The following is a 17,952-nucleotide window of genomic DNA, read 5'->3' as shown; positions in this document are numbered from 1 at the left end:
TTTCAGATATCCAAGAGAAGACTGCTCCAGGTATAATGAATGGGTGGGAGTTTATTTGTCATGTCCAGTGAACAGCATAGAGACCAGCATGGGCAAGAGGAAGAGAGAAGGAAATGAGCTCCCAGAGGAAACTGGGAGTGAGATCACTTAGGCCGTTTTAAGAACTTGGAGCTTTCCTGAGTGGGCATGGAAGCATTTTGAGCAGGGCAGTGACATGATTATACACAGGCTACACAAGACCCCTGTAGCTAACATGTTGACAATAGACGGGGGCCTAGGATTAAGAGTCCTACATCCAGGGGCTAGCACTGTAGTGTAGCAGGTAAAGCTGCAGCTTGCAGGCTAGCTTCCCATATGGGCACTACATTGAGACCTGGCTGCTCTGTTTCCAGTCTGGCTCCCTACTAATGTGCATGGGAAAGCAGCGGAAGATGACCCAAATATGTGGGCCCCTGCACCCATGTGGGAAACCTGGCTTCATACTGGCCCAGCTCAAGACATTGTGGCCCTCTGAGGAGTGAACCGGGGGATGAAAGATCTGTGTGTGTGTGTGTGTGTGTCTTTCTCTAACTCTGCTTTTCAAATAAATTAAATAAATCTTAAAAAAAAAAAATAGATTCCCATATCCCATATCAAAGTACCTGGGTTTGAATTTCAACTCCTTTGCTGGTCCCAGCTTTCTGCTACTGTACACCCTGGGAGGTAGGAGCTGATGGACCAAGTACTTGGGTCCCTGCTGCCCACATGGGAGGTCCAGATTGGTGAATTCTCAGATCCCAGCTTTGCCATGGACCTGCCTTGCTGTTACAGGCAGTTGGGGAATAAACCACTGAATGGGAGATCTCTATCTGTATCTCTGTCTCTCTAATATTAAAATATGTAGTTTAAAAGAATAGACCAGGGCAGCAAAGCCAGAAGCATTAGCAAGGAGACTTATTAGGAAACTGTTGCAGTAATGCAGGAGAGGGCTGTAGTTTGGACCCGGGGGGTGGCAGGAAGGTTGTTTGAAGGAGCTGAAGTGTACATTTGATGGCCTCAACAGGCTTTGCAGGTGGGTAGTTTGTGAAATGGGAGAGATTGGTCAAGAGTGACTCTGAAGTTTTGGACAAATGGGCAGTTGGATCTGGAGCCATGGAGCAGGGCAGGCTGAAGTTTGGAAGTTGTCCAGGTGGAAATGGCACTTGAATCCATGAGACCACCAAGGAAATATAAATAGGATGAAAAGAGAAGAAGACAAAAGACTGAATCCTGGGACCCTTCAGTATGGAACCAGCAAAGAGCACCGAGAAAGAGACTGTGAGATACACAGAGAAACAGGAGTCGTAGGCAGGAGCCATGTGCTCCACGCCATGGTCTGGGCAAAGGAAACAAACACAGACGTGCCTCCACCCTCACTGCCTCTAACAGAGGAAGTCCCAGCTCTGCACCCAGGGACAGGCGCAGAATGCCAGCGACCATGAGACACACCTTGTCATGGGTAGACTCAGCCTGTGTCTTCTGCGAATGATTTTGCACGTGCATACACACACACACACACACAGTGGTCAACCACGCTGGCTCTTTCAAGTGACTGTTCTATTGTATCTCTTCTTTTGCCACTAATAGCAATTGGTTGCCAAACCTCCCAGAATCTAGGATCTCTTCTCTGCGCCCCTTCTTGTCCATTCCCTCAGTCCCCAGCTCAAATGAAAGTCTCAGTGAAAGTTGCCTTAAGGGTTACAGAAGCTCCTAAACACCTGTGCTCCCTCCCTTTGCCCTAGACTCCTCCTTCTCACATCACTGTTCTTTCTGGCACAACAGTGTCCTGAGCAAAAGCTCTACTACTTCTAGGATGAAACCCAAGTGCCAAGTTCCAGGAGCCAGGACTTTCTGCCGGGTCTCCCTCATGGGTACAGGGGCCCAAGCATCTGGGCCATATTCCACTGTTTTCCCAGGTCATTAGCAGGGAGCTGGATCAGAATTGGAGCAGCCTGGACTGAACCAGCACCCATATGGGATGCCAGCACTGCAGGTAGTGGCTTAACCCACTGAGCCCCAGTGCTGGCTGCATCCACCCATTTTTGTGTATAGGCATTTGATGGCCTGACAAATACATTCATCCTCACTAATCCATGCCAGTGGGTTGTTTTTTTTAAATATTTGTTTATTTATTTGAAAGGCAGAGTTGGGAAGAGGGGAGAGTGCTTCCATTCACTGGTTCACTTCCCAAATGGCTACAACAACCAGGGCTGGGCCAGGCTAAAACCAGGAACCAGGAACTCAGTCCAGAACTTCCATGTGGGAAGCAGGATCCCAAGCACTTGTGTCATCTTCTGCTGCTTTCCCAGGTGCATTAGCAGGGCGCTGGATGGAAACTGGAGCAGCTGGTTCTGTTAACCTGCCATGCCACAGTGCTGCCCTACACCTCCCAATTCAGATGTTTTTAACTGTGGCATACTCCCCTCTCCTTTAAGAATAAATAACCTTCAGGCCGGCGCCGCGGCTCACTAGGCTAATCCTCCGCCTTGCGGCGCCGGCACACCGGGTTCTAGTCCTGGTCGGGGCACCGATCCTGTCCCGGTTGCCCCTCTTCCAGGCCAGCTCTCTGCTGTGGCCAGGGAGTGCAGTGGAGGATGGCCCAAGTGCTTGGGCCCTGCACCCCATGGGAGACCAGGAGAAGCACCTGGCTCCTGCCATCGGATCAGCGCGGTGCGCCGGCCGCAGCGCGCTACCGCAGCGGCCATTGGAGGGTGAACCAACGGCAAAAAGGAAGACCTTTCTCTCTGTCTCTCTCTCACTATCCACTCTGCCTGTCAAAAAAAATTAAAAAAAAAAAAGAATAAATAACCTTCAGCCGGTGCCGCGGCTCAATAGGCTAATCCTCTGCCTGTGGCGCCAGCACACCAGGTTCTAGTCCCGGTTCGGGGTGCCGGATTCTGTCCCGGTTGCCCCTCTTCCAGGCCAGCTCTCTGCTGTGACCCGGGAAGGCAGTGGAGGATGGCCCAGGTCCTTGGGCCCTGCACCCGCATGGGAGACGAGGAGAAGCACCTGGCTCCTGGCTTCAGATCAGCGTGGTGCGCCGGCCGCAGTGCACTGGCCACAGTGGCCATTGGAGGGTGAACCAACGGCAAAGGAAGACCTTACTCTCTGTCTCTCTCTCTCACTGTCCACTCTGCCTGTCAAAAAAGAAAAAAAAAAGAATAAATAACTTTCAGTGCAAGGCCCAGTGCTGTATGCTAATAATCGAATCTAAATGGATAATACGTGTTCATTTTTAAGAAAAGAAAAACAGTAAATATATAAAGTGTAATAAAACACTTTGTCTTGTACAAGTTCTACAAAGCTCAGGTTTATAGGCATGAAAATGATTCAAGTGAAAAATTTGTTCCTTCAGTAAAGATTTTTTTAAGTTCTACTCTGTCCCAGCAATGCACTACACAGTGTGATTCAAAAAGAAGTCATAGTCCCAAGCTGCAAGGACATGGTAATCTAGTGGGAAAGGCAGACACATAAACACACAGTTCTCGTATGATCTGGCACCTGTGGATTGGATATATCCATGGTTACTGGCAGAGAAGGTTTCCTGGAGGAGGAGGTGGTGATGAGTAGTCGATAGAGGAAAGAACAGTGTGGGCTGAGAGCACAGCATAAGCAAAGGGCCAGGGTGAGAACCAGCGTGGTGCTTGTGATGGGGAGGCCAGCTCACAGTGAGCTGCACCTGTCCTGTTCAGCAAATGAGATGTTATTGTGTGAGTGATGCTGGTGACATCCATGGAGCAGGGCCTTGGAAGGGTTCTGTGCAGAGAGGGCTTGATCAGATTTGCAAGTCTGGACACTTGTGTAGCCCAGAAGATGGATTTGAGAGGGATCAGGGTTGTGTCCAAGAGAACAAGTCATTGTAGTAGACCAGGTGGGAGATGCAGGGGGCTGGGATTAAGTGAGGGCAATCAGAGTTGGATGAAGGATAGGAGATCAATTCAAGCATCATTCTTAGAGCAGAATCCATAGGATGCCATGATCCAGTGATGCAATCAAGGTGAGAGGGTGGGAAGAGCCAGGGATGGCCCTCATCTCTCAGCTGGAAGATGGGGTGAGTGGCAGCCACTCCACACAGTGGTGGGAGACTGTGAGTGAGGTGTGGGCCGTGTGGAATTGAAGTGCCTCCCGTGTTCAAAGTTGGCTCCTTACATGGTCATCAGATGACTCTATGGAGCTCTCATGCTTAGTACTTTTCAAGGACTTTTCTGAAACCCATTACCAAAGCCATTTTATCAACTCCGTAAACCAGTCATGCATTTTCTAGGAATAATTTCTTTTGAAAAAAAAGAAACAAAAGCTACCCCCTTGGGTAGCACATTAGTTTCTATTTTTTATAGAAAGAACAAAAATAATGATACTTTTCACATGGCAAGCTACTCTCTGTTCACTAGACGCTAGTCATAATTACTTTTGGCTATTTCTAAAATCCAGCCAAGTGTTAGGGATGTGGTTCTGGGATCCCTGAGGCTATGGACAAGAATGTGCCTCGGACCCAAGGGATTTCCAAAGAACCTCTCTGAAGTGACAGCAGTGTGGGTAGATGTAATGTAAGCCCCCCAGGGCCATGTGCCCAATGACTACACTCAGCCAGATGCCTTTGTTCTGCTATGATGGTTAAGATGCTGGTTGTATTTCTCCATTCCAGAGACTCTTCCAAGAAAGTAGTCTCTTCCCTCGCTCCTGAGACAGGTACAAGAGTGTGCCTTTACTGTGTTAGCTCTGTTTTTCAGAAACCCTGGGACCAAACTAGGTTTTGTGATTTTCCTGTAAGCTGACCTCTAGACCCTGGGCCCAAGTCTCTGCTCATATGGTTCTGGGTGAGAAGAGGGGGACAAAAATATGAACCATCAGGTCCCTTTGGGCAAGGTCACTGAACTGACTGGTAAGGTAGCCAGTCCTGAAGAAAACAGAATTGTAGCAGAATAAAAAGCACACCCACTAGAAGCCAAATCCCCCAAGCAGTGTGCCACAGTTGGCGCAGGGCACTGCTGGGAACACCTGTCCTGCAATCCCCAAGACCAAAATGGAAAACAGCACTGAAGCAACATGGAAAATGAGCATCTGGTGACTGAATAATTATCTTAGTCCTCTGGATGGGGGCCTGTTGCTGCCCCAGTGTGGCCATTTCATGAACCCAGCAAGCAGACTGGGCATCTACCCAAGCTCAGACTCCTGTATGATTTTTTTTTTGACAGGCAGAGTGGACAGTAGAGGGAGACAGAGAGAAAGGTCTTCCTTTTTGCCGTTGGTTCACCCTCCAATGGCCGCCGCAGTAGGCACGCTGCGGCCAGTGCACCGCGCTGTTCCGATGGCAGGAGCCAGGTGCTACTCCTGGTCTCCCATGGGGTGCAGGGCCCAAGCACTTGGGCCATCCTCCACTGCACTCCCTGGCCACAGCAGAGAGCTGGCCTGGAAGAGGGGCAACCGGGACAGGATCAGTGCCCCGACCGGGAACAGAACCCGGTGTGCCAGCGCCGCGAGGCGGAGGATTAGCCTAGTGAGCCACGGTGCTGGCTCAGACTCCTGTATGATTTTATCTCACTCTAACAACACTCCCTTTTGCACTATAAGAAATGGCTTTTTGGTGCAGCTGCTGATACACTGGCTTGTGCAACAAAATAGGCTCTAACTTTCTGCATCAGGGCCATTCTTGTTAACTTAGTTTCTGTCAACCGTGCTACACTACAATTACTCCCAGCAGTTAGCAGGGGCATGGAGGCAAGAGACATGGCTCTTATAGCTGTGGGCTCAGTTCCTCCCCAGGCAGCCCAGCCCTCCCTCTCCTTCAGGCTGGGGCTAAGTGACATGGCATAGGGAGTGCTTCAGGGGGCCAGCCAGGATGCGGGAGATGTTATCAGCACCAAGTTGACAGTGCCACTCCCTTGTAGACCATTGTATAAAGCCCTGCCGGATCTTTGTAACTTCAGAGAAAGAAGTGAGTATCAAAGAAGGCCACTACCTCTGAGCTGATGAATGAAGCAGTCACATTTCTTTCTTTCATTATAAAATTAGTATGCATTATTACCAAGCATCTTTCCTGCTTCCAGCAATGGATATACGAAAACTGCATTGCCAAGCCATACTGGCTAATCTTCTGCCCCCAGCTCCCTGGCCTATGGAGTCCACAGCACTTTGGCTTCCACCTGCAACACTATGGGCAGAGCACTTTAGGAGGCTCAAAAATCATGCACTTTGAAACCAGACAACTTGCATCTCCACCTCTTACATTTGGTCTGCAGAGCCTCTGGCATGTACCTTAACATCTTTAGGCTTGCATCCCCTCATGTGAAAAATGGAAATAAGCGCTTAGTTATCTCGTGGAATACTTTGAACATTAACTGAGGTAACTGAAAGTACTTGACACAGTAGCTGGAACAGAGTGTGTGCTCTGTAGGTATAAATTGTTAATATGAGCAGCAGTCCATGACAGGTGGAGAGACCTGGGCTAAGAGCAGGGCATGTGTCCTCGTCCCTCCTTCTGTACAAGGTCAGGGGGCAGTCAGGGGGAGGGGCAGGCTGTGGTCCAGAGTGGCATCTTTTTACCAAACTATGCAGTGTGGCTCCTGGGTTGGCCTTGAAGCCAATGGGAGAGCAGCATATTCAAGACCATGTGTGTCAGCCTGCAGTGCAGAGTCACACATTTAAGTGGCTTCCAGAAGGCAAGTGTTACGTTCTTATCATCATCTATGTCTGTGTTTTCTAAGTGCTGGGTTGGCTACTTTTAAACAACTGGTTTTAAAGGAATTTAAACAACTCATTTTGTCCAGTGGAAATTGTTACTGTGATTTTCTAAGAAGTTCGTATAACTTTGAACTCACCTTCTTTTGCATTCCTGTCTACCTGAGACTTCTTTCTGGTACACCAGATTTCAGCCGCCAGCTCTTCCCTAACAAATGACACACCCAGAAAGTAGCTGTTACAGTGGAACTCCTCTAAACTGCTGGTTCCAACTAATTTTGCTCCTTTGTGGTCTCACAACTGCCTCTTGGAGCTTCCTGCTTTCATATGGGTCAGCTACAGTTTTATTTAACTTGTTTTGACATTGCATTTTTATTTTTGCTTTGTTATGTTCCCATTTAATCCTGAAACTGCACAGCATAGAGCTTTTTGACCTGAATTCCCCTCTACACTGCCCACTTTGCCCAAGTTGACTGTGTGTTCATAAGTTGTGGGCACCTTTCCAGAATTTGAAAAATTCATTCAGTCTCTTCTTTTCTTGTGCATCTCTTCTGCTTTGCCAGGTCAAGCTGGGAACTGCCTGACTTGAGGGAAGGGAGAGTAAAAGCCATCAGTGACTCAGATGGGGTGAGCTACCCTTGGTACGGGAACACCACAGAAACTGTGACCCTGGTTGGCCCCACCAACAAGATCTCCAGGTTCTCCGTCAGCATGAATGACAACTTCTACCCAAGTGTGACGTGGGCAGTGCCCGTGAGTGACAGCAATGTGCCACTGCTCACAAGAATCAAGAGGGACCAAAGTTTCACTACCTGGCTGGTGGCCATGAACACCACCACAAAAGAGAAGATCATTCTGCAGACCATCAAGTGGAGGATGAGGGTGGACATTGAGGTGGACCCTCTTCAGCTTTTGGGGCAACGGGCCCGGCTGGTGGGCAGGACTCAACAGGAGCAGCCCCGGATCCTGAGCCGGATGGAACCCATCCCCCCTAATGCACTAGTGAAGCCCAATGCCAACGATGCCCAGGTCCTCATGTGGAGGCCCAAGCGAGGCCCACCTCTGGTTGTGATCCCTCCTAAGTAGAAGCAGACTGGCCTGACTGTGTGTGGATCACACGCTGCTGAGACATGCAGTGAGGTTGCCAGGAGTGGCAGGAGCCAAACTGAGTTTCTGAGCCAAAGCCGACCTCCCGGTTTGCCAGCCTTTGCAGCCACCTGTGAAGAGTAGGGCTGCTCCTTGGGTGGTAGAACCATAATCCTTAGGAAAAGTCCCTTCCTTTTAGGAATAAAGGAATCACTGATTTGACAGACTTGCTGTGATTACCATGCAAGTAGCCATATTTTGGAGCTGACCAAGATGATTCTTTTGTTTGAACTATTGACCACTTCTTTCCTGTGAGATGCAGGGGATGGAAACGAAACTAAACCGTGCCTGTGGCAAATGCTGCTTCCCAACCAATTAGAAGTGGGAGTGAAAACATCCACACCAGGTGTTTGTAAGAGGGTCCCACTGTCCGACTGGAGGGTGCTGGGGAAATGGGTGGCATCAGAAATGGGTGGTAAAAGAATGGGCGGCAGGAAGAGGGAAGAGTAAGTTGTCACTACAGGTTGATGCATGTGTGTTTATTAGTTGATCAACAAAGGAGTGCTTAGCAAACAAAAGAAATTGTGTTTGCTGTATTCCAAGAGGGTGACCTCTGGGAGCTGTCCGAGGTGCTGATGTGAATTGAGGGATGGAGACACTCATGGGTTCCATCTGCTCACGTCTTCCCCAAAACATTGTTTATTCAAAGTATTTCAATCAGAGTATTTGGATATGTAGTTTCTGGTTTTCATAGTGGCTATATTTGGGCTGCTCATGTGTTTTTAGTGAATCTCAAATTTTAGTTTTGTTTACAGCTGCTTATTCTGTTCCCATTACCAGCCCTAAGTTTACAAAACAATCTATAACCCATCAATCCATGTAGAGGTTCAAAAGCATTTCAAAAATTGAAGCAGCATTTTCATTTCACATTTTAAAAAATAATTTCTGAATGATTTGAACATATGGAATACACACATGTATGCACACACATACACAAATACACAAATGCATACATGCCCACAGGCCAGGATACTAGTAGGTTTGCCAGCAGTGCCTTAATATGTACCTATAGTCTTTTTGCATACACAGTACATACATTGGATGTATGTTTATCACAGCTCTGATTTACAGAAGCTCAATTTTAAGAGCTTGAGCATTTATGAGAAAGATATTCATAAGGCTTAACTTCAGAACTCTCTAATGAAAACCTGAGCTACTCATATTAAGTGGACCTACACTGCTGACAACCAACCAATAAAACTGAAAGACCACATTTCCTTTAGTTGGGCCAATATAAAAATTTCTAAAACATTTCCAGTATTTACAATGAGCAACTCTCCAGGTCTTCTAGCTTAAATATGCCTTAAAAATAGAGATTTTCCCTTTACTCTCAATAGTGTGAACTGTTATACATTTTTTTCCTTGTTCAGCCTTTACCCCATGCAAACTAATTATAAATTCTCACAGTGTCACTGGGGCTTCAATGATTAGATGGCACAAGCCTAATTTCAGAGGTGAGAGAATTGAAGCTTAGAGCAGTGATTACAGTCTCATGGTCAGCCCCAAAGACTAATCTTCTACCAGAGTTTGGGGATGAATAATGAAAAAACAGGGGCTTGTTTATTACTTTGGTTAAAAATGCCACTTAGTTTACTTTCCTTTGGGTTCTAGTCCCATGGCATGGTACTTATTTACATGAGCGTGTGAACAGATCCACTCCAAATTTTGTAGAGTTCACCTCACACCCTGACCATCAGCTACCCTCTGATAGACTGGTTATTGACAGCAGGTTATTTATAGCAGTATGCTGATGAAATGCCAGTGATTCTCAGAAGACCTGGAGACGTTCCATTTAGAAATAGTTTAGCTGTTCCACACATTGGATTTCTCTGTCCCTTCTCATGCTTCCTTGTTTCTGTGAGAGAAGTAGCCCCCAAAGAGCTCCATGGCTGAGGTTTAAAGCTGTCCATTTTCTCAACACAAGAACACCAGGCTCTCACTCAGGTTGAATCAGATACTACGTTCATGAGTTTCTGGGGAATGGTACTGATTCTGTAAGCTAATCCATGTGGCCCCACTGTAAGAAAATCTGATTTTTAAAAAATCCAAAACTATAACAAGTAGCAGATTAGTAATGAAGAATTTGTTAAAATCCTGTCGAAAGTTCCCTGTTTTCAAATTTCCCCAGCCCATTAAAATAAGTTATGACATACACAGTCGTATTTACACATAACTTTTCAAGGATATATCTGTCTTTATAAAGCAAGATTCAGCTCACTTCGCTAAATTTATTCCCCCTGAAAAAAATAATTACACTCTTTAGAGTTTAAAAAGAAATTACTCCAGACAGTTTTCTGGGAAATTATATAATGAAAAAGCGAGAATACATGGGAAAGTGCTCTTGAAAGGTAAAAGCACTATGCAAATATATGTCATCATTATTGTCATCAGTAACACTGCGAACACCACAGTTGGCTCTTTCAATTCTGAAGTCAGCCTGGCAGAACGTTCTATTGCCCTGTATCCAGTGATTTTAAGATTACCATGGTTTTACAAGGAAATGACCCCTTTTCTGCCTGTGATCTGTGGATCATACTTTTCAACTTAGTCAGCATATTGCCAAACCAAAGGCTCTCTTCCAAGAGAGAATTCACCTTGAAATCTCTGTTAGCATCACCTCCATCTTCCCTTTACTTTCCTAGAGAGCCTGGGTCTGATGTTAGATGCCATCAGCTTAAAGGGACTCTGCTGCCTGGATTGGGTTCTAGTTGTGTGGTCTCAGGAGTATATTTGGATTCCACTCACATGTGTACACACAAACACACACACACACACGGTTTCTTGGTGGCACGAGTTCTGAATTCCTGCATATACAAGAGCATTTCGTCAGGTTGCAGGATGTTAAATGAAGTCCACTTTGAGATCTGTTAGTCTATGAACTTAAATTGAAGCCCAGTTAAATTGGATAATCTGTCCAGATTCACAGCTCTGCTCAGCAACAGGTCAAGAGAGGGTGCTGGCATCTCCCAGCACAGTCACACTTCCCTGTCACCCACCTCTCTCCTTGTGTCCAGCCCAAACATTGTCATCATTCCTGAACCATTCACCCAAAAACTGATTAGCCTAAAAACTATGGACAAGTGGTTTGTCCTTTAAAGAAAAGGAGAAAATCCTTATTACCATTATGCCAAAACACAAATGTTTCTGATTCCCTTTCAACTTGACAGATGTTCTGAGTTTGAACCCCTAATCTGGGCTTTTTATATGCATTTTGCATTTCTGAGGCAGTGCCATGGCCCAGAGCATGTGTGAAAGTTGAAGGTCAGTCCCACTTCCACCTCCTGGTCCTTAGACCTTTTATAGCTCCCTCTCAGGGTGCTAGGAATGATATCGCGTAGGTCAAAATCATGTTATAAGCAGCAGTTCTGATGATGATTTATAGAGCGTTTTACAAAAGGCTCCCACATGCATTTTCTCATCCCCACACAGTCTTACAAGGAGTGCAGTTGTGTTTTTATTATTAATTATCCCCATCTCACAGATAGTAAATTGAGACCAACGAGGTGAAGTGACACATCCCAAGGCACACAAAGAGAAAACGTCAGGAGCCAGGATTCAGACTGCGCCTTGTGGCTCCTTGTTAAAAGCTCTCCCACTGAACAGTGCTGCCTCCCAGCTTTTTCCATGCCTGGAAGCACAAAAGAGATCAGGAAGGAAAGGCGAACACAGGTCACCACACAGTCAGGTAGCCCTCCCCCAGCTACCCCGTGGGTGCATTAAAAATAAGAGAATGAACACTGTTTTCTTAGGCAGAGAACCTTGTAATCCCCAGGGAGGCTGGCCCAAGAAAATGCCTGTCAGGGCCTACAGTGTGGGTGAGCTGGCTGTCACTTGGCAGCTGTTAGCGCAGTGCTGGTAATTAGTGGAGTAGGAAATCTGCTCTCAGGATCCCTTAAACACCCCGAGCACAAAAGGGGAGGAAAGCCTGCATCCTGCAACTGGGGACCCAGCTGAGCAAGGCCGTGCTGCCCGCCATTCCTCACTGTGGCAGGAGTGGAGCCTGTGGAGCGGAGGTGGCAGAAACAATGGTTTGCTGAGCCCCGGCTGGCACAGCAAACATCCTTGTTAGAACGGAGGGCACAATTAAACCTTGCCAGAGCCAGCTCCCAACTGAGTTGCAAAGAAAGATGTAAACACATACACACGCACACATACACAGACCCACCACATTCACACAGTCTTCAAGCTGAAAAGAAAATTAATCAAAAACCCAATGAACGCCTGAACTCTGTAATTAAGCCTAAATGAACCTCAGATTGAAAGGGAGCTGAGTGAGCAAGCTCAGTGCACGCAGATATTTTTACCCCAGAGTCTTATTGCCATTAATTTCTTTTGAGATATTGAGTACATCTGGTTCCTGCATCCCTGGTAGGGTGACTGCCCACAGAAGGCCTCCAAGAGATGTGGCAGCTTGGTGGCCAGAGGACAGTCAAGGTTATGTCAATTCCAGGCTCTTTTATAGGAAAGCCCTTGGGGAGATGGAGTGATATTGCCCCCAGGTCAGCCTTGTACACTCCCATGGTGGACCCTGTCACCAGCCTCATCTCCCTGAACAGTTCCTCTGACATGATGGCAGGCAAATGGCTTTTACTTTCCTTTGTGTAGAATTAAAAACACCTCTGTTCAAGATGGGAGACATTAGCTTGGGCCTGATCTTTCTGCATTACAATTATTGATAACAACTGCCATTTGGGTAGTATTGTACCGCTTATATAGCACAGACTCAAATATTTTATCTTCAACAGTCCTGGAAGATTGGCCCACTTTACAGATGAATAATTCAGAGCAGAGGTCAAGTGGCCAGTCCAAGGTCACAGTAATTTGGTGGTGCTTGAGGCTCTGTCTTCTGACAGCATGCTTGCCTTTACCCCGTTGTCACAACATCCACTCCCCCCTCTGCTTGTCCATCCTGTGTCTTCCTCATGCAGGGCTGACCAGGAAAGAGAGTGTGTGCAAGGCTGCAGACTTAGCCCTGAATGCACATTGACAGAGTGAGCCCTGCTGGTGAGTCTTGGTTCAGGTGGGCTCAGAGTCTGTGCCTCCAGCCGGCTTCTCTCCTATTCCACCTGAGACTAGATAGGAAGGCCACTTGGGTGCTCAGAGGAGGTCAGAGCCTGGGACCTCAGCACGACTTGAGATTATCTGGGTGCAGCTGGCAAGCTGCACTGATTGGAGGAAATGGCTTAACATTTCTGGGCATCAGTTTCCTCCTCTGTCCACAGAGACCTTAACATAACCCAGCCAACATGACGATAGTCAGGAAGACCCATGGGGATGATGTCTGACAACGCTCGAGAATGTCTAAAGTGCCACCTGACAGTACTCTGTCCTCAGCAGAGTCCCACCTTCTTGGAAGCCCAAAACTGTCAGAGAATCCCACCCTTCCTGCCAGGTGGGGCCTGGCCTCTGTGGAGAGGAGTGGGCTCTGAGTACCCTCCCCACCCCCACCCCAGGCACCCTGCGGCCAGGCAAAGAAAGGAGACCATTGCATAGTCCTGCAAGAAGAAGCTCTGGGAAGAATTTGTAGCTACAATTCAGAGAGGCCTTCTGGAAAGGGGAGGAGGCTGACTGTCAGGCCCAGGGAATCTCAGCCATGATCTGCCTCATTTAAGCAGGCCAGCCAGGAACAGCTACCTTTTCCTTTTCATGGGCTCAGGCAAGAGAAACAGATCAAAACAAAACAAAAGACACATGCTCAAACTTCTCCGTAAGCCTCTACTGGTCCATCTGTCCCCTCACAGTTTCTGGCATCCCAGATCTTGCTGGGACCCCCACAATGTGAAGGTGGCATTGTAGATTTGGTCATGCGGGTGCTGGTATCCTGCACCTCCCAGGCTGTCACACCTTCCGGAGGCTTGTTTGGTTACAGCCCCTCTTTATGTACCTGCCCTGTTTTCCATGGTCCTACGTGGACCCATCAATCAATTTGCCTCCGAGATGCTTTGCAGGATCCCCCCTGGCTCTGTGCCCCCAAACTGTGCCTTTCTCCCAGTGGAGCCTGGGTGTGGGCTCTAAGAGAACTCAACCAATTCCAATCACCAGCACAAGTAGGGAGCCATTTAGCCTAGCACTGGCTTCTTTCCTTAGCTAACCCACAAAAAGTGGGTTGATCCCTAAAGAAGCTGAGTGCTGGGTCAGAAATGCCCAGGAGAGGGAAAATGGACATTAGAATGACAGCAGAGAGGGGAGAGCACTGAGACACAGGGCATGACCCAGCGCCTCACAGAGCTCACTGGGGATTGTGAGGAGCACGGGCAGTGCTGTGAAGTGTTTGAATTGTGAGACTGTTGAGTTGGGGCCTGGTGTTGGGTTGGTGGAGAGCCAGCATTCTTGAGGGCACAGAGGAGACAAGAAGGCAGATGGGAGGCTTTGCTTCATCCAGGTCTGGGCCAGACCTCACACTCACACTCACACTCACACTCAGGTTTGCACACACTGGCCATGCACTCCCGTACTCCTGTGAAAACGCGCCTCCCCAGTTGTTGGCCAGCTCTCTGGTTGTGTCCCTAGTCCCTGCTTCATGCCCATTGCTGACTCATGGCTTTCTTTACAAGACAAGCTTCTGCAGGGAGCGTATTGTGAGTCCTTCTGAACACCGGTTCTTTCAACAAGTGCTCATACTGAGTGTGTCCTGCATGCCTGGCTACACACAGTCCCAACCCGCAGGGAGACGATGCTCATAAGGGAGCCACTCATTGCCCTCCTGCCAGCCTGCCCCAGGATCATACCTGGAAGGGAAGCCCAGAACTTTGGACAGTGCTCCCTGAGTGTTTCTCTCTCTCTCTCTCTCTCTCTCTCTCTCTCTCTCTCTCTCTCTCTCTCTCTCCAGTGCATCAGCCAGTCTGCCTATTGGGAGACTGGCCCAGGTCTATTCTGGCTCCGGGCTCTGTGAGGATGGGAAAGGTGACCAGGCAGAACTGCCATTGAGCACTTGGAGCTCTTCCAAGGAAAGGCCCTGGGGAAACCCTGCTGCCACATCAGTACACTCACAGGCCCTGGGGATGAAAGAAACAGCTGGCTATCTCTCCATCTGCCCTCTTCCCTTCACCCCATGCTTCAAGCCAATTAGAATATTCCACACAGACGGGATCCAATGAAATGTTAATTGGAAAAATAACAGGAAAGATAATACATGCACTTTAGGCTGAGAACGATTTCATTAAACTGGGCTCTGAAAACAAGACAGCCAATTAAATTACTTCCCACTTCACTCCCTCATGTTCCAAAGACTATGGAAAACCATTACTTCTAATTAATTAGGAAAGAAAGAAAGGACTCCACATGCATATCAGATGGACAGAGATGGAGAGGCCACCCCACCTTACTCTGTGCACACCTGCATTCACACACACACACACACAGCAGGACGCTAAAGACTCGTTTGCCTCATGGATCTTTTGGAATAGCAAGAAAACAACCTGCTCCAACGAACTGCTCACAAAATCAAAGGGACATGCCTTTTGGGGGCATTTGTTGCGGAAGAATAAACAGCTTTAAACTCAGTTGGATTCCAAACCGTCTGCAGCCCAAACAAGGTTTTGTCTTTTCCTCTTTAGTACAGAAGTGGGCTTTCCAAAGTCCATGCTCTGTATCAGATGCCATGTCCATTGGCACACAGTGGCCTGAATTTCTTACAAAGGTTTCACTTAAGCCACTTTTGGGACCTTCACTTTTCCATCAGTGACATCTGAAGGAAGCCTCTTCCCAGGGTCGTGTTCATCCCCTCCAAGTGTTTCGGCCTGTGAGAACACATTAGCAGAGAGCTCTGAGCTCCTTGTGCCTTGCCTTGGAGGAAAGACAAAATTCGCCCATGCCACTAAAGTACTTTCTGTACAGAGAGTATGCTAACACAGACACCTGTGTAATATAACAGACATAAGAGGATTAATATAATATAAATGATACAGTCATGAATATCATCATCATATAAAGCAGTTGTCATGATGAGGTCAGTTTGGCACTGACAGCACCTTGACACCTCTCCAGGATAACCCTAAGCAGCAGGCAGACTCAGGTTGTCTCAGGGCCTCTGCACACTCACACTCACAACCTCCCCACTCCCACCGCTGCTCCTCTATCTCTGTCTTTCTATGCCACACAAAGTATCAAGGGCTGGCAGAGCCTAGCGCATCCTGTGCCTCTGACCAGTTGCAGCCAGTCTCATTGCAGAAAGGGAAACTGACATTGATTGATGGCAAAGAGCACAGAGTGAACAGTTTCCTGAATGTTCTAGACTATTAAGTTCTGGTTTGTAGGTATTAGTAGAATGATGCTGTCAGCTAACTTCACAGTTGGAGCAAGTTACTTGACCACCTAAATAAGAAATCTGAGATGTATTTTCTTTCTAAAATTGAAACCGTGCATAAGGCCTGAAAAATCAACAGTGTTAATTTGTAATTATAAAAAAGCTTGTGTCATGATAGCAATACATCTCTGTAAGCAAACTCAGTCCATCAAAATCCAAGAATACCAAACAGAAAAATGATCAGACAAGAAAGCAGAGAATGCCCAGTGCTTGGCTTCACATCATGCTAACTCCCTTCTTGCATTCAAAACTACATTTTAAGTTTCAAGATTTTATGTATTTATTTGAAAGGTAGAGTTAGACTTAGACAGAGGGAGAGGTAGAGAGAGAGGTCTTCCATCCCCTGGTTCACTCCCCAGATGGCCGCAATAGCCAGAGCTGAGCCAGTCCGAAGCCAGGAGCCAGGAGCTTCTTCTGGGTGATCCATGCAGGTGCAGGGGCCCAAGCACTCGGGCCATCTCCCACTGCTTTCACAGGTCATAAGCAGAGAGGTGGTTTGGAAGTGGAGCAGCCGGGACACAAACCAGTGCCTATATGGGATGCCAACACTGCAGGCAAAGGCTTAGCCAACACAGCATCATCCCTTTAAATTACTTTTGAAATTCAGTTCACTGACTTCTTATTTAGGACCAAAAGTAGAACATAAAGCAATATATGCAAATACTCACAAAAAATAGTGGCAACAAGTTTTATTTTTTTTTAAGATTTATTTTATTTCTTTGAAAGAAATACAGACAGACGTAGAAACAGAGAGGTCTTCCATCCACTGGTTCACTCCCCAGATGGCCGCAATGGCCTGAACTACACCAATCCGAAGCTAGGAGCCAGGAGCCTCTTCCAGGTCCCCCACATGGGTGCAGGGGCCAGGAAGGCCCACTGCCTTCCCAGGCCATAGCAGAGAGCTGGATTGGAAGAGGAGCAGTGGGGACTAGAACCGGTACCCATATGGGATGCCAGAGCTTCTGGCCAGGGCTTTTACCCACTGTGCCAGGGTGCTGGCCCCAACAAGTTTTAATTTTTAAAAAATATTGATTGTCAGCATTGAGTGGAATACTATTAGATGCATATTCAAGAATAAATTTTAACACAATTAGAGTGTTAGCTGTAGAGTTCTGGTCAGTCAGCAATTCGTGAAAATCTCTTTCTACATTCATATAGATGCTAAGGAATAATGCTATGGGAGCCTGCTATTCCTACTCATTTCTCTAGATCTTTCTGTGCCTTTTGGGTTATACATATAGTTGACTCAGAATTCCTCACTATCACTTTCTTTAACCTTTTTTTGGAACTGTATGAAAGTTATAGACTCTGACTATAGAGAAATGCATATGAAAGTAAGTATCCAAAATTCTTCAAAAAATTTCAGAGTCATCTTCCTCTGGACATCTAGTTATGGAGCCCTTATTTTGAACATCTGCTTCTTAAGGAATGGCATGTCTTTGGTCAATGTCCACTCTATTTACATGTTTCCATGTCCACATACAGGTCTCCTGGTAGGACAAGGCAAGTCCAGCAAGCAGAACCACACGGCAGAGACTGAGGAGAAGGAAATGAGCAATGGCTGGTGGCTGCAGTAGCTGAAGGCCTGGACAGCTGGTTTTCCATTTAAAACGAGTGCCATCCTGCTTGTCTCCTCACCACCCTCCCTTCCCACGAGCAGACCCCTCCTCACCCCACCGTGTGCCACACGGCACTCGCCATGGATGGGCCGACTGGGCTGACTGGTTGGCTCTTAGGGAGCTGGGTTGAAGTGGGAGTTGTGCCTGCTGTAGCATTTTGTGTATGGAGAGATTGGGCTCATCCAG

The 17,952-nt window shown here is 47.3% G+C and overlaps 1 protein-coding gene across 2 annotated transcripts in view; it reads left to right on the top strand.

Annotated features, from left to right (window-relative positions):
- Positions 1–17,691, top strand: part of FAM78B (family with sequence similarity 78 member B) — a 98,945-nt gene extending 81,254 nt beyond the window's left edge. Inside the window, exons 2-3 of one of the 2 annotated variants that reach the window (XR_009866029.1) lie at positions 7,260–8,188; positions 17,633–17,691. Coding sequence is in view for 1 of the 2 variants with exons in the window: in XM_062193762.1 (XP_062049746.1) it covers positions 7,260–7,782 (523 nt within the window). In the remaining variant the exon portion in view is untranslated. Of the gene's footprint in view, positions 1–7,259; positions 8,384–17,632 lie in introns of those variants that run through there. The other variant, XM_062193762.1, reaches the window with a different exon arrangement.
- The last annotated feature ends 261 nt before the right edge of the window (positions 17,692–17,952 follow it).

This window comes from Lepus europaeus, chromosome 5 (assembly GCF_033115175.1).
Source record: "Lepus europaeus isolate LE1 chromosome 5, mLepTim1.pri, whole genome shotgun sequence".
In the NCBI taxonomy this organism is placed as follows: domain Eukaryota; kingdom Metazoa; phylum Chordata; class Mammalia; order Lagomorpha; family Leporidae; genus Lepus; species Lepus europaeus.
Note: the sequence above shows the minus strand (reverse complement) of the source record. Positions and strands in the feature narration are given on the sequence as shown.